General features: G+C 48.8%; 1 protein-coding gene across 1 annotated transcript; it reads left to right on the forward strand.

Moving 5' to 3' along the window:
• The first annotated feature begins 8906 nt into the window (after positions 1 to 8906).
• On the forward strand, positions 8907 to 26924 carry LOC116966825 (SUN domain-containing protein 2-like). The gene is made up of 6 exons (XM_033013165.1): positions 8907 to 9017; positions 11764 to 11950; positions 12744 to 12922; positions 13992 to 14060; positions 16110 to 16203; positions 26789 to 26924. The coding sequence occupies exons 2-6, from the start codon at positions 11829 to 11831 to the stop codon at positions 26922 to 26924; spliced, it is 600 nt and encodes a 199-aa protein (XP_032869056.1). The 5' UTR covers positions 8907 to 9017; positions 11764 to 11828.
• The last annotated feature ends 751 nt before the right edge of the window (positions 26925 to 27675 follow it).

The raw sequence follows: 27675 nt of genomic DNA on the forward strand, positions 1-27675 counted from the left end.
GGGATATGGGGAAAAAACAGGAAAGAGGTACTGATTTTAGATGAATAGCCATGATCATATTGAATGGCAGTGCTGGCTCGAAGGACCAAATGGCCTATTCCTGCACCTATTTTCTATGTTTCTATGCTTGAGTATATGACAATAAAACTCGATTACTTGATTTTGAAGCATTCATGCATGGTGGAGGTATAATGTAGTCATAGAGTGATACAGTGTGAAAACAGGCCCTTCGGCGCAACTTGCCCACACCCGCCAACATGTCCCAGCTACGCTACCTGCTTTTGGTCCATACCTCCAAACCTGTCCTATCCATGTATCAGTCTAACTATTTCTTAAATGGTGGGATGGTCCCTGCCTCAACTACGTCCTCTGGTAGCTTGTTCCATACACCCATCACCCTTTGGGTGGATAAAGTTACCCCTTAAAAAGTTACCTCTTAAAAATACTTCATACAAAAAACATTGAAATCATATTTCTACAGTGCACTAAAACATGGTTTTAATACATCAAATTTCAAAAAGTTCCTACCCTGGGAGGGGGGACACCCTTCTTCCACACCCTCTCCTCACTCGGTTGCTCCACTCCCTCACCGGGTACCCCCAAGGCCAGTGATCAGTGATCGCACAACCTCCCCGCTTTCAAAAACGCTCCAATCCAATTTAAAGCATGTATTGCATTCAAGTGTGTTATAAGACTCGCTACAGTATGCACCATATTGCACAATTTCAAGCTTCTTCTTCTTCTTCTCGTGTCTTTGAAGCTGGTTGGTTATATGACAGTTTGCCATTCCTTTACACAGTCCTTTGCGTTTTTATTGAACACTGCAAGATCCTTTGGGCTGCACTGGTTGGGTAGTAGGGGGCAGACAAGGCAGTGCTGCCTTGTATGGTCCTCTTCTCCACATTCACAGGTGGTTTGGCCAATTTCATAGCCCCATCTGGCCATGGCAGCTTTTGATCGCCCTGTTCCTGTTCTCAGGCGGTTGAGCGTCTTCCACTGGACCCATGGTGCTTCTGAGCCCGGAGGGAGGGCTTCAGAAGGAGGGATACCCATGTCAGTAGGAGGGGGGTCGTCCTCAAGCCTTTTTGTCCATAGTTGAAGTCTGGTTTCTTCCCGTGATGCTATTAGGGGCTGGACATGGCTGAGAAAGCTTCTCCTGGACTTCAGCCATTGGGCCGGGGGTACACGTCCGTAGAGGAGGTGGCGTTCATCACTGGTGGCCTTGGTCATCTCTACTCGGCTGGCGACTTCCCGTCTCACATCAGCAGGGGCAATGCCAGCGAGGAGGTGCAGGTTGTTTATGTTGGTGGGATCCAAGCAGCCAGTGATTGAGCGGCAGGTGTTATTCAACGCTGGGTCTAGTTTCTTGGCATGGGATGATCTCTCCCAAACAGGACACGCATACTCCGCAGAGGAGTAGCACAGGGCCAGAGCAGTAGATCTTAATGTGTGTGCTGTGGCTCCCCATTTGGAGTTGGTCAGCTTCCGGAGGATGTTATTTCAGGAGTTAACTTTCAATTTGGTGTTTTTGACGTGTTCCTTATAGGAGAGAGTGCGATCCAGTGTTACACCGAGGTAGACAGGGTTGGTGCAGTGCTCAAGAGGTGTTCCAGACCATGTGATGTTAAGGGGTCTGTTTGCTTCCCGGTTCCTGAGATGGAACGAGCAGGCTTGGGTCTTCGCAGGGTTTGCGTGTAGGTGGTTGCGCTCGTAGTAGAGGTGTAGCTCATCTAGGGCTGAGGTGAGATTCGCTTCTACAGCTTCAAACGTACTCTCTTGGGATGTTACACAGAGGTCGTCGGCGTAGATGAACCGCTCAGTGTTCTGGTCCATTGGCTGGTCATTGGTGTAGATGTTATATAGTAGTGGAGCCAGCACACTACCTTGAGGCAAGCCATTCCGTTGTCGTCGCCAGCGACTTTGCTTGTTGTTAAGGACAACATAGAAGCGCCTATCTTTCAGGAGGGCTCCGATGAGGTCCGTGAGTGCCAGGTCTTTGGTATTCTCCAAGATCTTTTTTAGGAGGAGGCGGTGGTTCACAGTGTCATACGCGGCAGACAGATCAACAAAGACGGCTCCTGTCACCAATCCTTTCTGGAACCCGTCTTCAATGTGCTGTGTGAGATTCAGAAGTTGACTTGTTGTGGATTTGCCAGGTCGGAATCCAGCTTGTTGAGGGATGATGACTGGTTCAGCGACTGGGGCAAGCCTGTTGAGGACCATGCGCTCAAACAGCTTGTATGGGTGGCATAGCAGGGAGATTGGGTGGAAGCTCTTTGCCGGGTCTTTACCGGGTTTTGAAGCCAAGCCGAAAGACAAATTTCAAGCTGAAAAATGCAAATGTTCCGTACCAATGGGAGGGGGCACCCACCTCCCACCTCTGTGGCAGGGAATCCCATAAATTCACAACTCCCTGGGTGAAAACGTTTTTTCTCACCTCAGTCTTAAATGACCTCCCCTTTATTCTAAGACTGTGGCCCCTGGTTCTGGACTCGCCCAACATTGGGAACATTTTACCTGCATTAAGCTTGTCCAGTCCTTTTATAATTTTATATGTTTCTATAAGATCCCACCTCATCCTTCTAAACTCCAGTGAATACAAGCTTAGTTTTTCAATCTTTCCTCATATGACAGTCCCGCTATCCCAGGGATCAATCTCGTGAACCTATGCTGCACTGCCTCAATCACAAGGATGTCCTTCCTCAAATTAGGAAACCAAACTGTACACAATACTCCAGATGTGGTCTCACCAGGGCCCTATACAACTGCAGAAGAACCTCTTTACTCCTATACTGAAATCCTTTTGTTATGAAGGCCAACATTCCATTAGCTTTCTTCACTGCCAACTTTCAGTGACCGGTGTACAAGGACACCCAGGTCTTGCTGCACCTCCCCCTTACCTAACCTAACCCCATTGAGATAATAATCTGCCCCCTTGTTTTTGCCACCAAAGTGGATAACCTCACATTTATCTATATTATACTGCATCTGCCACACATCTGCCCACTCACTCAACCTGTCCAGGTCACCTTGCAACCTCCTAACATCTTCTTCACATTTCACACTGCTACCCAGCTTTGTGTCATCCGCAAACTTGCTAGTGCTGCTCCTAATTCCCTCTTCCAAATCATTAATATATATGGTAAACAGTTGTGGCCCCAACATCCATTTTAATTGTCACATCCTCAAAAAATTCCAGAAGACCTCTCTGTCCTCGGTCTCCTCCATTGTCAGCGTGAAGCTAAACGCAAATTGGAGGAACAGCATCTCATATTTTGCTTGGGCATCTTACAGCAAAGTATATTGATTTCTCTAACTTCAAGTAACCCCAGTATTCCCTCTCTCTCCATCCCTCCCCCACCCAAGTCGCACCAGCTTCTCGTTTGCACCCAGCAAACAGCTAACAATGGCCTGTTTCCTTTATCATCGTTACTTTTTTTGCATATCTTTCATTCATTGTTCTATATCTCTCTCTACATCACCAACTATATCTCTCATTTCCCTTTCCCGAGACTTTCAGTCTGAAGAACTCTCGACCTGAAACGTCCATTCCTTCTCTCCAGACATGCTGCCTGTCCCACTGCTACTCCAGCTTTATATGTCTATCTTCGGTTTAAACTAACATCTGCAGTTCCTTCCTACACATTTTGTCTGCTATTTCAAGTGCTCGCCCCTTCATGTAAAATGTACTTCCAATGTTTGTCTTCATTTCTTCATCCAACCACCTATAATCAATACCTTCTGGTTATCGCAATCACACCCTTCACAGCTGGGACTGCTTCCCTGGTGGGTCCAAAGGAAACTCACACATTCAGAAGGAGCGCGTGCAAACTCCACATAGGCAGCACCCGAGGTCAGGATTGAACCGGGGTCAGAGGAGCTGCGAAAGGTGGCTCCACAAGCTGCACCACAGTGCTGTTACTGCTCCTCTTGCCCCTCAGCTCTAAGGAAACATCCTTGGCTTCCCTTTCCCACCCACATACACCCAAGAAGGGTCTCGACCTGAAACGTCTCCCATTCCTTCTCTCCAGGGATGTTGCTTGTCCCGCTGAGTTACTCCAGCACTTTGTGTCAGCCACACATAATTCCTCATCTCTCGAGAGCCCCTGTAAATCCCTCTGAGCCCTCTCCAAACCTCACAATCCTTCTGTACCTGTATTTCTGGAACTGGACACAGGACTCAAGCCAGGCTTCATATAATGCCTTATAGATGTAACTTCCCGGCTGTGTGCTTCATTAAATGCTTTGTTAACCGCCCAGACCAATTTGAATATTTTTCTCCCAGATTGCAGCCTCTTTGATGGTTAAATGCCAATGTTGTCATTACGACTTACACGGCCATGCATCATTTCACAGACCAGTGGTAACAGAGGCATTGCCACAGCAGATGGTAATTGTGTGGTGATGTTTTTGGATGGAATAATAATGTTAGTATGTACACAGAGGAGGCACCTAGACACAGAGCCAGAGCTACTACCGCACAGCGCCAGAGAACCAAGTTCGTTCCTGACCTCTGATGCTGTCTGCATGGACTTTGCGCGTTCTCCCTGTGACTGTGTGGGTTTCCTTCAGGTGCTCTGGTTTCCTCCCACGTCCCAAAGACTGTACTAAGGAAGACACAATCTCCCAGATGTACTGGAGGATAGAGGATCTAAGGGGGTAGAGGAACTGAAATAAATTTTCATTAGGTGAGAAATAGTATTGGGTAGGCTAATGGGACTGAAGGATGATAAATCCCCTGGATCTGATGGTCTGCTCCCAGGGTCCTCAGTGAGGTGGCTCCTGAAATAGTGGACGCATTGGTGATCATTTTCCAATGTTCAATAGATTCAGGATCAGTTCCTGTGGATTGGAGGATAGCTAATGTTATCCCACTTTTCAAGAAAGGAGCGAGAGAGAAAACTTGGAATTACAGACCAGTTAGCCTGACTTCGGTGGTGGGAAAGATGCTGGAGTCAATTATTAAAGAGGTAATAATGGGGCATTTGGATAGCAGTAAAAAGGTTAGTCCAAGTCAACATGGATTTATGAAAGGGAAATGATGCTTGACTAATCTGGAATTTTTTGAGGATGTGACAAGTAAAATGGATGAAGGGGTGCCAGTGGATGTACTGCATCTAGACTTTCAGAAAGCCTTTGATAAGGTCCTGCAAGGGAGACTGGTGACTAAAATTAGAGCACATGGTATTGGGGGTAGGGTGTTGACATGGATAGAAAATTGGTTGGCAGACTGGAAGCAAAGAGTAGGAGTGAACGGGTCCTTTTCAGAATGGCAGGCAGTGGCGAGTGGAGTGCCGCAAGGCTCGGTGTTGGGGCCGCAACTGTTTACCATATATATTAATGATTTGGAAGAGGGAATTAGGAGCAACACTAGCAAGTTTACGGATGACACAAAGCTGGGTGGCAGTGTGAACTGTGAAGAGGATGTTAGGAGGTTGCAGGGTGACCTGGACAGGTTGAGTGAGTGGGCAGATGCGTGGCAGATGCAGTATAATATAGATAAATGTGAGGTTATCCACTTTGGCGGCAAAAACAAGGGGGCAGATTATTATCTCAATGGGGTTAGGTTAGGTAAGAGGAGGTGCAGCGAGACCTGGGCGTCCTTGTACACCGGTCACTGAAAGTTGGCTTACAGGTACAGCAGGCAGTGAAGAAAGCTAATGGAATGTTGGCCTTCATAACAAGAGGATTTCAGTATAGGAGTAAAGAGGTTCTTCTGCTGTTGTATAGAGCTCTGGTGAGACCACATCTGGAGTATTGTGTACAGTTTTGGTCTCCTAATTTGAGGAAGGACATCCTTGTGATTGAGGCAGTGCAGCGTAGGTTAACGAGATTCACTGGAGTTTAGAAGGATGAGGGGGTTTCTTATAGAAACATATAAAATTATAAAAGGACTGGACAAGCTAGACGCAGGAAAAATGTTCACAATGTTGGGCGAGTCAAGAACCAGGGGCCACAGTCTTAGAATAAAGGGGAGGTCATTTAAGACTGAGGTGAGAAATAATGTTTTCACCCAGAGAGTTGTGAATTTATGGAATTTCCTGTCACAGAGGGCAGTGGAGGCCAAGTCACTGGATGGATTTAAAAAAGTGTTAGATAGAGCTCTAGTGGCTAGTGGAGTCAAGGGATATGGGGAAAGGCACGCACGGGTTATTGATAGGGGACGATCAGCCATGATCACAATGAATGGCGGTGCTGCCTCGAAGGGCCGAATGGCCTCCTCCTGCACCTGTTTTCTATGTTTCTATGTCTGAGTGGGAATGGGAAGGAGAATTAAAGTGTTTAGCAACCGGCAGATCAGGTAGGTCCAGGCAGACTGAGTAAAGGTGTTGGGGGGTGGGTGTGGGTGTGGTGGTGGGTTGGTAGGGGTGGTGGGAGTGATTGAAGGGTTGCAGGTAGCAATGGGGATTGGGGGGGGTGTGGCTGGTGGGGGTAGTATCAAGGTGTGATGTGGGGATGGGGGTGGTGGCGGGGGGATGGGGTGTTGGGGATGGAGGAGAGTGGGTGAGGGGAGTGGTGGTGGATGGTCAGTGGAGGTGTTGGGAGAGATTGAGGTTGATGGGGGTTGCTGGGCGTTCGGGTTGGTGGGGGGTGGCGGGGGGGATAGGGGGTGGCGGGGGGGATGGTGGGTGGGGAGTGACGGGGTGTGGCGCGAGGATGGAGGGGATGGGGCTGTGGAGTGATGGGGTGGGCGAGAGCGGGGCGTGTGGGGGTTGGGGAGTGGGGGTGGATATGGTGGGGGTGGTGGGCGTGGTTATGGGGGGGTAGATGGGAGTCAGGAAGTTGGGGTAGGGGTGGGGGGAGCCTTGTGGGGATGGGTGATGGGGGAGTGGGATGGGATGGGGGGGCATGGTGGTATGGCTGGTGCTGGTGTGAGGGTCAGGTGGTGAGGGTGTAGGAGAGGGGGTGGTGCTGTTGTGCTGATGTTGTGTGGGTCAGGGTGGGGCTGGTGTGAGGGTGGGGATCGGGGGGTGGTGCTGTTGTAGAGGTGCTGGTGCTGTTTTGTGAGGGGGTCAGGGGGGTGGGGATCAGGGTCAGGGTGGTGCTGCTGCTGTGGTGCTGGTGTGTGATGGTCAGGGTGGTGAGGGTGTGTGAGTGTGGGGGTGGTGCTGTAATGTTGAGGTCAGGGTGGTGGAGATCAGGGTCAGGGTGGTGCTGCTGGTGTCAGGGTATTGGTGGTGTGAGGGTCAGGGTGGTGGTGGTGTAGGAGGTGAAAGGGGTAAGGGTGTGGGAGGGGGGTGGTGCTGCTGTGTCGGGATCAGGAGGGGTCAATAGACAATAGGTGCAGGAGTAGGCCCTTCGGCCAATTGAGCCAGCACCGCCATTCAGCGATCATGGCTGATCATCCACAATCAGTACCCCGTTCCTGCCTTCTCCCCATATCCCTTGTTTCCGCTATCTATAAGAGCTCTAGCTAATTTTCTCTTGAAAGCCTCCAGAGAATTGGCCACCACTGCCTTCTGAGGCAGAGAATTCCACAGATTCACAACTATGTGATAAAGTTTTTCCTCATCTCCGTTCTAAATGGCTTACCCGTTATTCTTAAACTGTGGCCCCTGGTTCTGGACTCTCCCAACATCGGGAACATGTTTCATGCCTCTAGCGTGTACAAACCCTTAATAATCTTATTTGTTTCAATAAGATACCCTCTCATCCTTCTAAATTCCAGAGTATGCAAGCTCAGACGCTTCATTCTGTCAACATATGACAGTCCCGCTAACCCTGGAATTAACCTGGCGAACCTACGCTGCACGCCCTCAATAGCAAGAATGCCCTTCCTCAAATTAGGGGACCAAAACTGCACACAATACTCCAGGTGTGGTCTCGCTAGGGCTCTGTACAACTGCAGAAGGACCTCTTTGCTCCTATACTCAACACCTCTTGTTATGATGGCCAACATGCCATTCACTTTCTTCACTGCCTGCTGTACCTGCATGCTTACTTTCAGTGAATGATGAACAAGGACCCCCAGGTCTCGCTGTATTTCCCCTTCCCCTTCCCAACACCATTTAGATAACTTTCTGTTTTTGCTACCAAAGTGGATAACCTCACATTTATCCACATTAAACTGCATCTGCCCACTCACCCAACCTGTCCAAGTCACCCTGCATTCTCATAGCATCCTCCTCACAGTTCACACTGCCACCCAGCTTTGTGTCATCTGCAAATTTGCTAATGGTACTTTTAATCCCTTCATCTAAATCATTAATGTATATTGTAAATAGCTGCGGTCCCAGCACCGAGCCTTGCGGTTCCCCACTAGTCACTGCCTGCCATTCTGAAAGGGACCTGTTTATCCCTACTCTTTGTTTCCTGTCTGCCAACCTATTTTCTATCCATGTCAGTACCCTACCCCCAATACCATGCACTCTAATTGTGCCCACTAATCTCCTATGTGGGACCTTATCAAATGCTTTCTGAAAGTCCAGGTACACTACATCCACTGGCTCTCCCTTGTCCATTTTCCTAGTTACATCCTCAAAGAACTTGGACCAATCCTGCTACTGCTATCCAAATGTGCCGCTATTACATCATTTACAGTCAGAGTGAGGCTATTGTGTGGAGGTGGGGATCAGGGAGGGGAGGTGAGGGTGGTGCTGGTTGGAACGTGGGGGTGTTGGTGCCGCAGTTGTCACGGTTCCTGTCCCCACCCCCGGGGGTTGGAACCGCGACACAAACTAACACTCTAGAATGTAGCATTTTGAACGATGCAGACAATGGGCAGCGACACCGGGGGGCGGGACATAGAAACAGACACAGACAGACGGCGTTGGAGGAGGTCGTGTCTAGTGTCTGCTCTGCTCAGCTCAGCTCAGCTATACTCTACCCTACCCTAACCTACCCCACCCCACCCTACCCTCATCTACCACCATCTACTATACTATACTATACTCTAGGTGCGGCGAGGACAGGCGGCGACCAGAAGGGGAGTGGTTGAAGTGGCCACGCTCCCGCTCCTTGTTCCCGGCGCCGCAGGGCAGCTTCTGCCGCTCGGACCCCGCAGGGACCATCACTCGGTGAGTTTGTCTGTCTGTCTGTCTGTCGTGTCGGTCCCTGGCCCCGCACAGGTGACCGATCCTCCCGGCGCTGGGGGCCCTACGATGGGGGCAGCTCCCAGCCTCACCCCCTTGACTGCCTCCCCTTAAACACCGACCCACGGCAGCGCTGTCAGAGTCCAGGGGCGCTTCACCGCTGAATTAACTAACCGCACACTTTAAAGAAATATTGTACAAGTTCTTGACATTTGAAACTTTACAAAAACTACTTTTAAAGCCTCTTCCACTTGCCCTGCCTGTCAATGACATCACGATGGAATCCCGAATCTCATTTACATAAAATTCTAAACACAATCTGTTTCATTAAAATTCTTCCGTTTTCATTCACAATAACGTCACACAGGGAATCCGAACCTCGTTTACATAAAAAATCGTGGGGGGGTGGGATAGGGTAGAGATGAGGAGTGGGGGAACAGGCAGGGAGAGGGTTATGGAGGGAGGAAGGGAGGGACTGAGGGAGGGAGAGGTGATTGAGGGAGGAGAAGGGAAAGAAGAGGCAAGGTGAAGATGCCTGGTGTGGGCCGAGCCCCGGGGCTGTAGCCAGGCCAGAGCTTTGGGCGCTGGGGAGCGGACATAGACACGGACTGGGCTCTGAGCGCGGCACCGGGCCCTGGGCTGGGTTCGAGCCGGTGTGGGGTCCAGGGGGCTGCTGCTCCGGACCCCTGGGGAGAGAGAGGAGCGGGACCTGGGGCAAGGACTAGGCCGCAGCCTCGTCCTCTCCATCCCCCAGACCGCAGCCCTTCTATGGCTCCAGACCTGTCGACACGTGACGCTTGTATGGTCGTGAATAGTCGACCAAAGAGTCGTACCTTTTTCTGGTCGCCGCTGGATTTTCAACATGTTGAAAATTTTCGTCAACCTGCTGCGACTATGGCGGATGCCGGCAGTCGCCGAAAAAAAATGCCTAAGTACGACAGGCCCTTTAGACTGTTGAGGAAGCCTTGTTTATGGGCTCACAGCCAGGTGGGGGCTGTAAAGCTCCACTTGGTTCCAGTTGGATTGTCTGGTCCCTGTATTGTCTTAGATAGACACAAAATGCTGGAGTAACTCAACAGGACAGGCAGCATCTCTGGAGAGAAGGAATGGGTGACATTTCTGGTTTAGACACTTTTTCAGACAGATATCAGGGGAGTGGAAGGTACATAGATAAGGAAGTGTATAGACAAGGAAATCTATAAGTGTATAGATAAGGATATCTCCCACTCCCCTGACATCAGTCAGAAGAAAGGTCTCAACTGGAAACGTCACCTATTCCTTCGCTCCAGAGATGCTGTCTGTCCCGCTGAGTTTCTCCAGCATTTTGTGTCCATCTTTGGTGTAAACCAGGATCTGCAGTTCCTTCCTACACAAGCCATGTGGGCAGGCCGGTGGGGGTGACTAGGAGGAGTTGGTGGAGACGTGTAAAATCACAAAGGATAGTGAGTGAGGAGAAGTCGTGAGTAAGGACGACAAAGTCATTGTGTTGACAGTGCAGGTTTAAAAGGGTGGCACGGTGGCGCAGTGTAGAGTTGCTGCCTTACAGCGCTTGCAGCGTCAGAGACCAGGGTTCAATCCCGCCTACAGGTGCTGTATTTACAGAGTTTGTATGATCTCCTCGAGACCGCGTGGGGTTCTCCGAGATCTTCCGTTTCCTCCCAAGCTCCAAAGACATATAGGTTTGTTGGTTATTTGGCTTTGTATAAATGTAAAATTGTCCCTAGTGTGTGTAGGGTAGAGTTAATGTGCGGGGATTGCTGGTCGGTGTGGACTCGGTGGGTCGAAGGCTTGTTTCCGTGCTGTACCTAAACTCTACAGTGATTGGAAACAACCAGCTGGGTTTCTTGGTTTTCGGTCAGATTTGCTCTGAAACAGAGAAGGAAGCAGATCCGATGAACTTCTCAAAGAAACTGGAAAATGATGGAAATGATGCAGGCCAGTGGGGGAAGAGCGAGGGGCAGGGGGATTGGTGATTGTTCAAGCATTTGTGACTATCTTCCGTTCATGCAGCGGGCACAGGCAGCCATTGTAAGCTATCCAATCAAATCAGATAAAATATATTCATAAATACAATCAAGGCAAGTCAAGTTCAATAGGTAGAGCAAAGGGGAAGATACAGAGTGCAGAATATAGTTCAGCATTGTAGCGCATCAGTTCCAGAGACTGTCCAATGTGCGCAATGGGGGTGGAGGTGAATCGGACAGTACCCTAGTTTCATTAGTTCAAGTGATAGAATTATTGGGCCATTCGGCCCATCAAGTCTACTTCGCCATTCAATCATGGCTGATCTATCCCTTTCTCCTAACCCCATCTCCTCCCCATAACTCCTAACACCCGTACCAATCAATAATCTACCTTTCTCGGCCTTAAAAATATCCATTGACGGCCTCCACAACCTTCTGTGGCAATGAATTAATCACCCTCTGACTGAAGAAATACCTCCTTATCTCTTTCCTAAAGGAACGTCTTTTAATTCCAGGGCTATGACCTGAGGTCCTAGAAACATCCTCTCCACATCACAGTTTATGATTATCCCTACTCTTTGTTTCCTGTCTGCCAACCAATTTTCTACCCATGTCAGCACTCTACCCCCAATGTGCCCTGCCATGTGCAGGGAGGGTGTGTAGGATGACAGCAATGTGTTCCCCCTCCTCCCTCTCTGGGCCAGCAGGCAGGGTGCCAGTACCTAGTGCAGGGCTGCCCCTCACACTGTCTTTCTCTTTGCTCACAGTTAGTGCGGAAGACTCGACGTGCCGTGCTCGGGCTGAGGCTCGGGGTTGTGGTGCTACGGTGAGGATGTCTCGCCGCAGTCCCCGTCTGGCCGGCAACGGCTACTACCAGCCCCGCAACGACACCTCCAGCAGCAGCGGCAGCTCCGTCAAATCCGGTGCTCCCTCTTACAAGGAGACTCCCATCAAGTAAGTCTCACTAACTCTCTTTTGTCTCGTTCCCCCACCCCCTCCCTCTCGTTCTTTCCACTCTAAGCTATGCTCCTTTCTAACAGTAAAGATGCAGCCTCCACCCTAGTACCTCACTCAGGGAGCTGTGTATCACAACTTCAACTCTCCCCACCTACCCTCTCCTCCCCCAGCCCTGCCTCCCAACTCCCAATTCCACCCCCCCCCCTCCCCTCCCCTCCCTCCCATTACATCCTCCCCCCAACCCCAACTGAATCTTTCCCTGCGGGAAAAAGTTCTAGACAAAAACTCAAGGAAAGTTCCAACAACCTCTTCTTTCCTGCTTGGAATCTCAGGTGGAGGATGATAGGATGCAGGGTATATCTTCCATAGGCCAAGGACAGGGTTGCCGTGCCAATACGTTGTTGATGAAGCCATTCGGTTGATGGGCTCATGAGGGATGTTGGAGGGAACATGAACAGGGGCTGCCTGACCCGCTGAGTTACTCCAGCACTTTGTGACTTATTTTTTAATAAACCAGCATCTGCAGTTCCTTGAGGAGGGGGAGAGGGAGAAAGAGTGAGTCATGATATTCCTTCCCCGTGTGAAACAATCTTCTCCCCCCCCCCCCCCCTTTCCCAGCTCTGACAAGCGATTCTCTCCATCCCTCCCCCACCCAGGTCACACCAGCTTCTCATTCTCACTTAGCAAACGGCTAACAATGGCCAGTTTCCTTTATCATCGTTACGTTTTATCTTCTCTTTTGCAGTCCTGGTCTGCCTCCGTCCTAAATCATTGACCTTTATCGTTTCAGGTTGCACAAGAAAAGGTCAAACAGCAAGGGGCCGGGACCTGTGCCTGGCGTCAAACGTTCTCCGTCTAACAGTTCAGTCAACAGTCTGAGTAGCTACATCAGCAACATCAGCAACGTCAGCAACGCCTCCAAGCGCTCTCAGCACCTCGGCGGCAGCAGCGGCTGGCAGGAGCCCGTCGGTACGTGTCCGGGGAGGGCAGGGCGGGGGATGAAAGCAGGGCACCGGCACATTTCTTTCGTCAGAGGGTGGTAAATCAGTGGAATTCATTGCCACTGAAGGCTGTGGAGGCCAAGTCAGTGGATATTTGTAAGGCAGAGATAGACAGATTCTTCATTAGTACATGGGTTACGGGGAGAACGCAGGAGAATGGGGTTAGGAGGGAGAGATAGTTCAGCCATGATGGAATGTCGGAGTAGACTTGATGGGCTGAATGGCCTAATTCTCCTCCTATCACTTATCACCTGTTACTCTTTGCTGTAATTCTAGAAACTAAATCAATTCTTACGCTTGAAGTCTGAAGAAGGGTCCCGACCTAAAACGTCACCCATCCTTTTTCAGACAGAGATGCTGCCTGCCCCAGGGGTAGAAATCCTGGGGGGGCCAGGGGGGACTTGCGGGAAATATGGCCCAGGTTTACAGCTAGCGCGGAGAAGCAGCGCTGGTGTACCGTCAGTCCAGGCAGGGTTGTAGGTTAACCCGGCGGGACAGGCAAAGTTGAGCTGGGTTTAGCGATGCTTCTCTGCGCTGGCTGTGGGCCTGGGGGCACCGCTCCCGTCTGACTCCCGACGTCTCTGGCCACCCGTGGGGGGGGGGGGGGGGGACACTCGGGCGGGGACGGGACATGCCGGAGAGCCGGGATCGATCCTGGCACGTGTGTATTAATGTGCGCATGCGTGCGCAACCGCCTAAGAATTGTGTCCCTCCTGTCCACTCCATATTTTCCTAGCTATTTCCGTGCCTGGCCTGACCCGTTGAGGTACTCCAGAACTTTGTGTCTATCTTAAGCTTTTGACATCCTTCATTTAGTTTAGTTTAGAGATACAGTGTGGAAACAGGCCCTTCGGCCCACGGAGTCTGCACCAATCAGCGATCCCCGCACACTAACAGTTGAGCCGTGGGCCGATCAGTTGCATGGTGCTTTTGTGAAAAGCAGCACAAACATTGGGCCACGTGGCCCTTTGAACATTGTAAACCTTGAGAGAGAGGTTTGCATTGTTGACATCTTGCTGTTCTTTCCCACCCCCCAGGTTTGGCGTACTCTGAATCGTTCTCTCCCCTTGCCAAGCTGTGGGGCTGGATCTCGCTGCTGTCTCCAGGTACCTGCATTACTAATCTTCCCTCTTCTGTGGTCCATGGCCCCAAAACTCTGCTCCAGTCAACCAGTGCCCTGCTGATACTGGACCCAGTGGTGAGGTACAGCCCGCTGCTCCCTCCTTAAACTCCCAGGGTTTGCAGAAGGCCTGGTCCCCAGTGCTCTGTTGTTCGTGCAGCCTAGGAAACGCAGTCAGTGCAGAGGGTTCCAGCTCGGTCCTCCAGTGTGTTTCCTCAGCCTGACTGGGTCACTCACTGAGATGAGTGGTGAGCTGCCGAGAGGACCATAGAGTCGAGAGACGACTGACTGTCAATGCTCGGTTACTCGATCCCAACTGAAGTCATGTTGTAACACCTAAGGGAGGCCTGGTTTGTGCTCCAGGGTCACTGGGGTGATGAAAGAATAGGATCTCCTTTAGATTTCCCCAGCTGTGTGGCACCGAGGACACTTTTGAAATGTAGTGTAACGTGGTGGACCGTGGCCAAGCTCGCACACAGCATTGTGGTGATCACATGGTCGTCCGAAGGGGGGGGGGGGGGGGGGGGTGCATTGGGTGCGATCGCACCACCTTTTTTTCCAGAGTAAAAAAAAATTCTGAGGAAAAAAAAAATTGGAGCGCAATTATTCACAATCACGTTATGTTTGAGAATTCAAAATGTGATTTGTGATCTTGTTTATGAGTCATCATGGAACTAGAATTTGTTATAACAGTATGACAGTAAAATAGATTAGTTTGAAAGCGATCATAGAATGTAAATGTACCATTTAGTTTCACTTCAATTTTCATGATGGAAATTGAAGTTGAACTAAATGTTGTAGTCACATCACTATTTCATGTTGAAGTTGATTTGATGTGAAGTTGTTAGGTCAGGAGGACCATTAAAGATGCACTAAAGGTGTGTGTGTGGTGACGCCTAACAGCCTAACATAAACTTGGTGCAAAAATGCTCCTAAATAAGGCCCAGAATGCACCAGAGAGCATCTAAAACCCCAGAGCTTTCAGGGCCTGTAAGCGGGGCCTGGAACCCGGATGCGAGCGGCTTCCCGCTTGTGATGTGCGCTGCGTGCACATTATTTCACATAAAATGTTGTAATTCTGTCATGCCACCCCCCTTTTTGAAAAGCTTTGTACGGGCCTGGATCAGCAGACGTGCCCATGTTCAATAAATCTAGATTTCTCTAACTTCAAGTAACCCTCTCTCTCCGTCTCTCCCCCTCCTTAGTCGTTGTACTAGTTTCACTGTCGTCCTGGATCTCTGTGTTGAAAGGTGATAATCCCTGCTCGGTGGAAGTGTCATTGACAATCTCCCGTTTATTTGGTCTGGACACAAAAGGAGGCCATTCAGCCCGTCGTGGCCTCTGGAGTACCCCCATCAGTGCTGTAATCCTGTTGATATCCCTGCTACCTATTTTTTCTCGGGTGCCCTATAGCTCCCCTGGGTTCTCCTGCCACCACCTTGCGATCGACTTTCTGTGGTGGTCCCTGCAGGGGAGAAGGTCTCTCAGCCTTACGTGGTTCCACAGTATCAGTGGTTTCCGTGTTGGAATGGCGCTGACTTTGACATCACGGAGCCTGGGATCTTTTGCTGAGATCGCCAGTGGTGGAGCTCCGTCCAGCGCCGTTGGCTTCGGAACCCGCAGTCTCCGGTAAGGAAGCGGCCGTTCCAGGTATCCCAAGCCACTGAGAATGTTCTCCCGACGCAGGAGCACCATCACCCGGCGAGAAGGGCCTGAAACATCGGGCCGCCTTAGCGGCGACTGCGAAGGCCTCAATAGGCCTGACTATGGGTGGACAAAGGGATGGGGACTGGACTTTGTGCCTTCCCTCACGGTGGGAACAAATGTGGTGGGATGTTTTTATGTTTTATGTTATTCCTTTATTATGTTAAGTTGTATTATTAGTGTGCTGCAATGGCAACTCGAATTTCACTCCACCATATATTGGTGTATGTAACAATAAATGAGCCTTTGAGAGTCTGAGCTCTCTCCGCTTCCACTGATGGGAAGCATCGGGGCCCAACGTTGTCTAATGTTGTGTTGCTGTCTCTTTCAGAAAAAGCTCTGCCCCTGGTGTACTGGTGGTTGGGCACAGCCTGGTACCAGTTAACAACGGCCATCTCCTTGATCGATGTCTTTACTCTGTCCAGGTACGTGCTCCTGGGATCCACAGACTCCCTTCCTCCACCTGGTCAACTGAAGCAAAGTCACCCATCCCCGCTGCCTCCTCCATCTCCTCCCCACCTCTGTACTGAACCCACCCTCCCACAGGACACCCAGTCACACTGAACCCCCGATAAACCCACCACAGAACAGCCCACTCTCACTGCTACAGGTACAGTATAGAAACATAGAACATAGAAATGAGGTGCAGGAGTAGGCCATTCGGCCCTTCGAGCCTGCACCGCCATTCAATATGATCATGGCTGATCATCCAACTCAGTATCCCGTACCTGCCTTCTCTCCATACCCTCTGATCCCCTTAGCCACAAGGGCCACATCTAACTCCCTCTGAAATATAGCCAATGAACTGGCCTCGACTACCCTCTGTGGCAGAGAGTTCCAGAGATTCACCACTCTCTGTGTGAAAAAAGTTCTTCTCATCTCGGTTTTAAAGGATTTCCCCCTTATCCTTAAGCTGTGACCCCTTGTCCTGGACTTCCCCAACATCGGGAGCAATCTTCCTGCATCTAGCCTGTCCAACCCCTTAAGAATTTTGTAAGTTTCTATAAGATCCCCTCTCAATCTCCTAAATTCTAGAGAGTATAAACCAAGCCTGAGGATGAGGAAACCAAGGGATGAGGAGGATAGGAAGAGTCTGCAAAAGGATATAGATAAGCTAGGTGAGTGGGCAACAACTTGGCAGATGAAATTTAATACTAATAAATGTGAAGTCATTCACTTTGGGAAAAAAAATGATAGGGCAAGTTATTTTCTAAATGAGGAGGAGCTGCGTTGTAATGCAACGCAAAGGGATCTAGGGGTATTAGTACATGAATCACTAAAAGTTAGTATGCAGGTGCAGCAAGCAATCAGGAAGGCCAATGGAGTTTTGGCCTTTATTGCTAGGGGGATTGAGTATAAAAACACGGAGGTCTTGCTGCAGCTGTACACAGTATTAGTGAGACCACATTTGGAATACTGTGTACAGTTCTGGGGTCCATACTTAAGAAAGGATGTACTAGCCCTGGAGGCAGTGCAGCGAAGGTTTACAAGATTAATTCCTGCAATGAGGGGATTGACATATGAGGAAAGGTTAAGTAGGCTGGAACTCTACTCTTTGGAGTTTAGAAGAATGAGAGGCGATCTCATTGAAACATATAAGATCGTGAGGGGCCTTGATCGGGTAGATGCACCGAGGATGTTCCCAATGATCGGGGAAACTAGAACTAGGGGACATAGTCGCAGAATAAGGGGGGGCTCTTTTAAAACTGAGATGAGGAAGAACTTCTTCACCCAGAGGGTGGTTAATTTATGGAATTCACTGCCCCAGGGAGCAGTGGAAGCAGAAACGTTAAATATATTTAAGTCTAAAATAGATGGTTTTTTAGCTGCCAAGGGGATAAGGGGCTACGGGGAGAGGGCAGGGATATGGACCTAGGTATGGTTAGTATAGTAAGACCTGAGTGATCTCCTGGACAAGTGTCGATCGCCTGGATTGGGGTCGGAGAGGAATTTCCCGGATTTTTTTCCCGAATTGGACCTGGGTTTTTATCCGGTTTTTTGCCTCCCCCAGGAGATCACGCGGTTCTTGGGGTGGAGAGGGGTGATAGCGGTATAAAGGGGAGGGTAGTGTCTTGTGTTCTGTGTCTTGTGTCTACTGTTTGTGGGTAAGTGTGTCTGTTTAGTGTTCAGCCATGAGCGAATGGCGGTGCGGGCTCGACGGACCTGGTGGTCTACTCTCGCACCTACTTTCTATGTTTCTATGTTTCTATGTCTATCCAGTCTTTCTTCATAAGACAGTCCTGACATCCCAGGAATCAGTCTGGTGAACCTTCTCTGCACTCCCTCTATGGCAATAATGTCCTTCCTCAGATTTGGAGACCAAAACTGTACGCAATACTCCAGGTGTGGTCTCACAAAGACCCTGTACAACTGCAGTAGAACCTCCCTGCTCCTATACTCAAATCCTTTTGCTATGAAAGCTAACATACCATTCGCTTTCTTCACTGCCTGCTGCACCTGCATGCCTACTTTCAATGACTGGTGTACCATAACACCCAGGTCTCGCTGCATCTCCCCTTTTCCTAGTCGGCCACCATTTAGATAATAGTCTGCTTTCCTGTTTTTGCCACCAAAATGGATAACCTCACATTTATCCACATTATACTGCATCTGCCAAACATTTGCCCACTCACCCAGCCTATCCAAGTCACCTTGCAGTCTCCTAGCATCCTCCTCACAGCTAACACTGCCCCCCAGCTTAGTGTCATCCGCAAACTTGAAGATATTGCCTTCAATTCCCTCATCCAGATCATTAATATATATTGTAAATAGCTGGGGTCCCAGCACTGAGCCTTGCGGTACCCCACTAGTCACTGCCTGCCATTGTGAAAAGGACCCGTTTACTCCTACTCTTTGCTTCCTGTTTGCCAGCCAGTTCTCTATCCACATCAATACTGAACCCCCAATGCCTTGTGCTTTAAGTTTGTATACTAATCTCTTATGTGGGACCTTGTCGAAAGCCTTCTGGAAGTCCAGATACACCACATCCACTGGTTCTCCCCTATCCACGCTACTAGTTACATCCTCGAAAAATTCTATAAGATTCGTCAGACATGATTTACCTTTTGTAAATCCATGCTGACTTTGTCCAATGATTTCACCACTTTCCAAATGTGCTGCTATCCCATCTTTAATAACTGACTCTAGCAGTTTCCCCACTACCGATGTTAGACTAACTGGTCTGTAATTCCCCGTTTTCTCTCTCCCTCCCTTCTTAAAAAGTGGGGTTACGTTTGCTACCCGCCAATCCTCAGGAACTACTCCAGAATCTAAAGAGTTTTGAAAGATTATTACTAATGCATCCACTATTTCTGGAGCTACTTCCTTAAGTACTCTGGGATGCAGCCTATCTGGCCCTGGGGATTTATCGGCCTTTAATCCATTTAATTTGCCCAACACCACTTCCCGGCTAACCTGGATTTCACTCAATTCCTCCAACTCCTTTGACCCGCGGTCCCCTGCTATTTCCGGCAGATTATTTATGTCTTCCTTAGTGAAGACGGAACCAAAGTAGTTATTCAATTGGTCCGCCATATCCTTGTTCCCCATGATCAACTCACCTGTTTCTGACTGCAAGGGACCTACATTTGTTTTAACTAATCTCTTTCTTTTCACATATCTATAAAAACTTTTGCAGTCAGTTTTTTATGTTCCCTGCCAGTTTTCTTTCATAATCTATTTTTCCTTTCCTAATTAAGCCCTTTGTCCTCCTCTGCTGGTCTCTGAATTTCTCCCAGTCCTCCGGTATGCTGCTTTTTCTGGCTAATTTGTACGCATCATCCTTCGCTTTGATACTATCCCTGATTTCCCTTGTTATCCACGGATGCACTACCTTCCCTGATTTATTCTTTTGCCAAACTGGGATGAACAATTTTTGTAGTTCATCCATGCAGTCTTTAAATGTCTTCCATTGCATATCCACCGTCAACCCTTTTAGAATTAATTGCCAGTCAATCTTGGCCAATTCACGTCTCATACCCTCAAAGTTACCTTTCTTTAAGTTCAGAACCATTGTTTCTGAATTAACAATGTCACTCTCCATCCTAATGAAGAACTCAACCATATTATGGTCACTCTTGCCCAAGGGGGCACGTACAACAAGACTGCTAACTAACCCTTCCTCATTACTCAATACCCAGTCTAAAATAGCCTGCTCTCTCGTTGGTTCCTCTACATGTTGATTTAGATAACTATCCCGCATACATTCCAAGAAATCCTCTTCCTCAGCACCCCTGCCAATTTGATTCACCCAATCTATATGTAGATTGAAGTCACCCATTATAACGGTTTTGCCTTTGTCGCACGCATTTCTAATTTCCTGTTTGATACCATCTCCAACTTCACTACTACTGTTAGGTGGCCTGTACACAACACCCACCAGCGTTTTCTGCCCCTTAGTGTTTCGCAGCTCTACCCATACCGATTCCACATCCTCCAAACTAATGTCCTTCCTTTCCATTGCGTTAATCTCCTCTCTAATCAGCAACGCTACCCCACCTCCTTTTCCTTTCTGTCTATCCCTCCTGAATATTGAATATCCCTGGATGTTCAGCTCCCAGCCTTGGTCGCCTTAGAACAGCCCATTCTCACTGTAGCCGACAATGCCTTACAACGCTTACAGCGGCAGAGACCCAGATTCTATCCTGACTACGGGTGCTGTCTGTTCATAGTTTGTATGTTTCCCCATGACCTAAGTGGGTTTTTCCCGGTACCTCCGGTTTCCTCCCACATTGCAAAGACGTACAGGTTTGTAGGTTGATTGGCTTAGTTTAATTGTAAATTGTCCCTAGGCCGGGGGTGTGTGATCTCGTACAGGACAGAGACACGTGAGAGGCTAGAGGTTGGTATGGAGGGTGATGTGGGGAAGGTTAGTGGACAGAATAGGCAGGTGAAAGGCAGAGAACGAAGAAGGAGGGTTGGTTTAAACTGCACGTAAAGGGGCCTGACGGGTAAGGCAGATGAGCTTAGGGCATGGATAGGTACGAGCAACTGGGACGTTGTAGCCATGACTGAAACCTGGTTAAGGGAGGGGCAGGACTGGCAGATCAATGTTCCCGGGGTACAGGAGCTTCAGGACAGACAGGGGTGAGGGAAAAAGAGGAGGGGGGTTGCATTGTTGGTTAAGGAGGAGTTTTGTGAACTAAAGAATAAACTGAAAAAGGTGATCTGAAGGGCAAAAAGGGGCCAGGAGATAGCTCTGGCGGGTAGCAACAAAGATTTTATAAATACATAAGGGGAAAAGGGTAACCAGAGAGAGAGTGGGACCTCTCAGGAATCAAAGCAGTCACATCTGTGTGGACCTACAGGAAATGGGCAAGGTCCTCAATGAATATTTCTCCTCTGTATTTACCGAGTAGAAAGACAGTCAGACGGAAGATAGACATAAATGGGCAGCATCTATGGAGCAAAGGAATAGGTGACATTTCTGGTCGAGACCCTTCTTCAGACTGATATGGCAGTGGGGGAGGGGGGGGGGGGGGGAAGAAGAAAGGAAGAGGCGTAGACAGTGGGTTGTTGGAGAGCTGGGAAGGGGAGGGGAAGGAGGGAGAAAGCAAGGACCACCTGAAATTGGAGAAGTCAATGTTCATACCACTGGGGTGTAAACTTCCCAAGCGAAATATGAGGTGCTGCTCCTCCAATTTGCGGTGGGACTCACTCTGACCATGGAGGAGGCCCAGGACAGAAAGGTCGGATTCGGAATGGGAGGGGGAGTGGAAGTGCTGAGCCACCGGGAGATCAGGTTGGTTAATACGAAGTGTGCGGAAGTGTTCGGCAAAGCGATCGCCAAGCCTGCGCTTGGTGTCACCGATGTAGAGCAGTTGACACCTAGAGCAGCAGATGAGGTTGGAGGAGATGCAGGTGAACCTCTGCCTCACCTGGAGAGACTGCTTAGGTCCTTAGATGGAGTCAAGGGGGAAGGCAAATTGACAAGTGCAGCATTTTCTGCAGTTGCAAGGGAAAGTACCAGGGGAGGGGGTGGTTTGGGTGGGAAGGGACAAATTGACCAGGGAGCGGCCTCTGCGGAAAGCCGAAAGGGGAGGAGATGGGAAGGTGTGGCCAGTGGTGGGATCCCGTTGGAGGTAGCGAAAATGTCGGAGGATTATCTGTTGTATGTGATGGCTGGTAGGGTGGAAGGGAGGACAATGGGGATGCTGCCCTTGTTACAAGTGGGGGGATGAGGAGTGAGAGCAGAGCTACGGGATATAGAAGAGACCCTGGTGAGAGCCTCATCTATAGTCAAAGAGGGGAACCCCCGTTTCCTAAAGAATGAGGATATCTACGATGCCCTGGTTTGGAGCACCTCATCCTGGGTGCAGATGGGGCCTAGACGGAGGAATTGGGAATAGGCGATAGAGTCCTTACAGGAAGCAGGGTGGGAAGAAGTGTAGTCCAGCTAGCAATGGGGGTTTGTAGTAGATGTCGGTCAGTAGTCTGTTACCTGCGATGGAGATAGTGAGGTCGAGAAACGGTATGGAGATGTTGGAAATGGTCGAGGTGAATTTGAGTGCTGGATGGAAGTTAATGGTGAAATGGATGGAAGTCAGTGAGTTCTGCATAGGTGCAGGAGGTAGCACCAATGCAGTCGTCAATGTAGCGGAGGTAGAGTTCAGGGATAGGGCCACGGTACGCCTCGAACAAGGATTGTTCAACATAGTCTATAATGAGGCAGGCATAGCTGGGGCCCATGCGCGTGCCCATAGCTACGCCTTGGATTTGGAGGAAATGGGAGGAGTAAATGGAAAAGTTGTTGAGGCTAAGGACCAGCTCCGCTAGGACAGTAGGTCGGAGGAACTTGGAGCAGTCAATGGAAGTGTCTTGAGAGCAGTCAGTGTTACCGTCGAGGAAGTATTGAAGGTACTGTCGTGTTTGAAGGCAGACAAATCTCCGGGACCTGAACAGATATATCCGAGGACATTGCGGGAAACTAGAGGGGAAATTGCGGGAGCCCAGGTTGAAATTTATGAGTAGTCCCTAAATACAAGAGAGGTGCTGGAGGGTGGCAAATGTTGTGCCTCATTTCAAGAAGGGCACAGGGAAAATGCTGGGAACTTTAGGCCGGTGTGCTTAACATCTGCAGCTGGAAAGTTACGAGAGAGTATTCTGAAGGATAGGTTATACAGGCAGTTGGATGGGCAAGGGCTGATTGGGGATAGTCAGCATGGTTTTGTATGTGGGAGGTCGTGTCTCACAAATCCGATTGATTTTTTTGAAGACGTGACCAAAAAGGTCGCTGAGGGCAGAGCTGTAGATGTTGTGTGCATGGATTTCAGTACGACGTTCGACCAGGTTCTGCATGATAGACTGCTCTGAAAGGTTAGATCGCATGGGATCCAAGGAGAGATAGCTGAATTGATAGCAACTTGGTTCCATGGAAGGAAGCAGAGTGTGATTGTGGAAGGTTGCTTCTCGGACTGGAGGTCTATGACTAGTGGTGTGACTCAGGGTTTGGTACTGGGCCCGTTACTGTTTGTCATCTACATCAATGATTTGGATGAGCACATACAGATTAGCAAGTTTGCTGATGATACAAAAGTAAGTGGTTTTGCAAATAGTGAAGATGGTTGTGAAAGATTGCAGCAGGATCTGGATCGATTAGCCAGGTAGGCTGAGGAATGATTGATGGAATTTAATACAGAGATGTGTGAGATGTTGCATTTTGGGACATTGAACAAGGGCAGGACCTACACAGTAAATGGTAGGCCTCTGGGTAGTGTTGTAGAGCAGAGGGATCTAGGAGTACGGGTGCATGGTTCCTTGAAGGTCGAGTCACAGGTAGATCAGGTGGTCTAAAAGGATTTGGCATATTGGCCTTCATCAGTCAGAGTATTGATTGTGGAAACTGGGAGATGTTGCAGTTGTACAAGACATTGGTGAGACCGCATTTAGAATATTGTGTTCAGTTCTGGGCACCATGTTATAGGAAAAATATTGTCAAGCTTGAAAGGGTTCAGAGAAGATTTACGAGGATGTTGCCAGGACTAGAGGGTGTGAGCTATGGGGAGAGGTTGAGAAGGCTGGATCTCTATTCCATGGAGCGCAGTAGGATGAGGGGAGATCTTATAGAGGTATACAAAATCATGAGAGGAATAGATCGGGCAGATGCACAGTTTCTTGCCCAGAGTAGGGGAATCGAGGACCAGATGTTCAAGGTGAAGGGGAAAAGATTTAATAAGAATCCGAAGGATAATGTTTTCACACAAAAGGTGGTGGGTACATGGAACAAGTTGCCAGAGGAGGTAGTTGAGGCTGAGACTATCCCATTGTTTTAAAAGACAGTTAGATAGGTACATGGATAGGACAGGTTTGGAGGAATATGGACTAAGCGCAGGCAAGTGGGAATAGTATAGCAGGGACATTGATGGTCAGTGTGGGCAAGTTGGGCCGAAGGGCCTGTTTCCAAACTGTATCACTCTATGACTCTAGTGTTAATGGATGGTAATCGTTGGTCGGTGCGGACTCGGTGGGCCGAAGGGCCTCTTTCTGGCTGTGTCATAGAAACATAGAAACATAGAAAGTAGGTGCGAGAGTAGACCACCAGGTCCGTCGAGCCCGCACCGCCGTTCGCTCATGGCTGAACACTAAACAGACACACTTACCCACAAACAGTAGACACAAGACACAGAACACAAGACACTACCCTCCCTTTATACCGCTATCACCCCTCTCCACCCCAAGAACCTCGTGATCTCCTGGGGGAGGCAAAAAAACGGATAAAAACCCAGGTCCAATTCGGGAAAAAAATCCGGGAAATTCCTCTCCGACCCCAATCCAGGCGATCGACACTTGTCCAGGAGATCACTCAGGTCTTACTATACTAACCATACCTAGGTCCATATCCCTGCCCTCTCCCCGTAGCCCCTTATCCCCTTGGCAGCTAAAAAACCATCTATTTTAGACTTAAATATATTTAACGTTTCTGCTTCCACTGCTCCCTGGGGCAGTGAATTCCATAAATTAACCACCCTCTGGGTGAAGAAGTTCTTCCTCATCTCAGTTTTAAAAGAGCCCCCCCTTATTCTGCAACTATGTCCCCTAGTTCTAGTTTCCCCGATCATTGGGAACATCCTCGGTGCATCCACCCGATCAAGGCCCCTCACGATCTTATATGTTTCAATGAGATCGCCTCTCATTCTTCTAAACTCCAAAGAGTAGAGTTCCAGCCTACTTAACCTTTCCTCATATGTCAATCCCCTCATTGCAGGAATTAATCTTGTAAACCTTCGCTGCACTGCCTCCAGGGCTAGTACATCCTTTCTTAAGTATGGACCCCAGAACTGTACACAGTATTCCAAATGTGGTCTCACTAATACTGTGTACAGCTGCAGCAAGACCTCCGTGTTTTTATACTCAATCCCCCTAGCAATAAAGGCCAAAACTCCATTGGCCTTCCTGATTGCTTGCTGCACCTGCATACTAACTTTTAGTGATTCATGTACTAATACCCCTAGATCCCTTTGCGTTGCATTACAACGCAGCTCCTCCTCATTTAGAAAATAACTTGCCCTATCATTTTTTTTCCCAAAGTGAATGACTTCACATTTATTAGTATTAAATTTCATCTGCCAAGTTGTTGCCCACTCACCTAGCTTATCTATATCCTTTTGCAGACTCTTCCTATCCTCCTCATCCCCTACTTTTCCTCCCATTTTTGTATCGTCCGCAAATTTTGATATATTACACTTGGTTCCCTCCTCCAAATCATTTATATAAATTGTGAACAACTGGGGTCCCAGCACCGACCCTTGCGGAACCCCGCTAGTTACCGGTTGCCATCCCGAGTATGAACCATTTATCCCCACTCTCTGCTTCCTATTTGTTAGCCAATCCTCTACCCATGCTAATATATTACCCCCAATCCCATAATTTTTTATTTTTAGCAATAGTCTCTTATGTGGCACCTTGTCAAAAGCCTTTTGGAAGTCCAAGTATACCACATCCACCGGTTCCCCTTTATCCACCCGGGTTGTTACTTCCTCAAAGAATTCGAGCAGATTCGTTAAACAGGACTTCCCCTTCACAAAACCATGCTGGTTCTGTCCGATGAAGTCATGTTTATCCAAGTGCCCCGTTAGTATTTCTTTAATAATTGTCTCTAACATTTTACCCACCACCGATGTTAGACTAACCGGTCTATAGTTACCCGCCTTCTGTTTACTTCCTTTTTTAAATATAGGTGTTACATTGGCCATTTTCCAATCCACTGGGACCGTTCCTGCCTCCAGGGAGTTTTGGAAAATTATCACCAATGCATCCACAATCCCCACCGCTATCTCCCTCAAGACCCTTGGATGTAATCCATCAGGCCCAGGGGATTTATCCTCCTTCAGTCTCATTAATTTCCCTAATACCACCTCCTTGGTGATCTTAATAGTATTTAAACTAAACTTAAAAAATGATAACCCATTTATTGTACCCCAGGTAAACCCACCACAGGCCAACCCACTTGTACTACCCCAGATAAACCCACTAGAAACATAGAAAAAACATAGGAAAATAGTTGCAGGAGTAGGCCATTCGACCCTTCGAGCCACAGACTATAAGATAGCCTGCCCACACTCTACCCCAGATACATCCAGCAAAGAACAGCCCTCTGATACTGTACCCTAGGTTGACTAATCTTTGCACCAGTCTCACCGTGGCTCTGAGCTTTGGGTGTGTGGAGTGAAGGTCTGTCAGCAGCGTGGTCCATGGAGGGGTCTGTCCATCTCTTGACCATAATCATTGACCTGATTCTGTCTGTTTGATGGCAGCATTCGATTTGCTTGAAACGTGTGTGTGGGAAGGAACTGGAGATGCTGTTTTAAACCGAAGATAGACACAAAAAGCTAGAGTAACTCAGTGGGTCGGGCAGCGTCTCTGGAGAGAAGGAATGGGTGACGTTTCAGGACAACGCCCTTCAGACTCCAGAGATGCTGCCTGACCCACAGAGTTACAGCAGCTTTTTGTGTCCATCTCACTTGAGACAGGGTTGGGTTCAATAGCCGGCTGACGTGTGTGTTTCCCCTCCAGGTGTGTCCCTCACGTGAAGAAGTGGATGCTGCTGGTGTTGCTGGCATTACTGGGTAAGGACCTGCTCCATTTCACATCTCACTTCATTGCAGGACAATATGAAGAGAAAATCTTCACTGAGGGTTCGAGCAGTTGAGGCAAAGCACGAGGAGAAACAGTCATGTTGAGAGTAAAGGATTAAAGGTGGAGGGAAGGATTGGGTTGGGTCCTGGGCTGTATTTAGCAGTCTGTTTGACAGAACAACACTGGTGAATTTATAGTCAACTGAGTATCCGGAGCCCAAGGTTCTTATTGGAATTAGAGAGTGAGGTCCAAGCAGCTGAATTGAGGTTGTGTTATATTGTTCATAAATTATAGGAGCAGAATTAGGCCATTTGGCCCATCAAGTCTACTCCACTATTCAATCATGGCTGATCTATCTTTCCCTCTCAACCCCATTCTCCTGCCTATTCCCCATAACCTCCGACACCCGTACTAATCAAGAATCTTATCAACCTGCACCTTAAAAATATCCATTGACTTGGCCTCCACAGCCGTCTGTGGCAATGAATTCCACAGATTCACCACTCCCTAACTAAAGAAATTCCACTCCACATCCACTCTATCCAGGCCTTTCACTATTCGGCAAGTTTCAATGAAGTCCCTCCTCATCCTACAGCGAGTACAGGTCCACGAGTACAGGCCCAGTGCCTACAAATGCTCATCACACGTCAACCCACTCAATCCTAGGATCATCCTCTGGACCCTCTCCAACGCCAGCATTTCCTTCTTCAGAGGTGGAGCCCAAAACCGCTCACAATACTCCAAATGTGGTCTGGCCAGTGCCTTATAAAGCCTCAGCGTTACATCCCTGTCTTCATATTCTATCATCAGGGTGATTGTATTTG

This window comes from Amblyraja radiata, chromosome 38, assembly GCF_010909765.2.
Source record: "Amblyraja radiata isolate CabotCenter1 chromosome 38, sAmbRad1.1.pri, whole genome shotgun sequence".
NCBI classification, from domain to species: Eukaryota; Metazoa; Chordata; class Chondrichthyes; order Rajiformes; family Rajidae; genus Amblyraja; species Amblyraja radiata.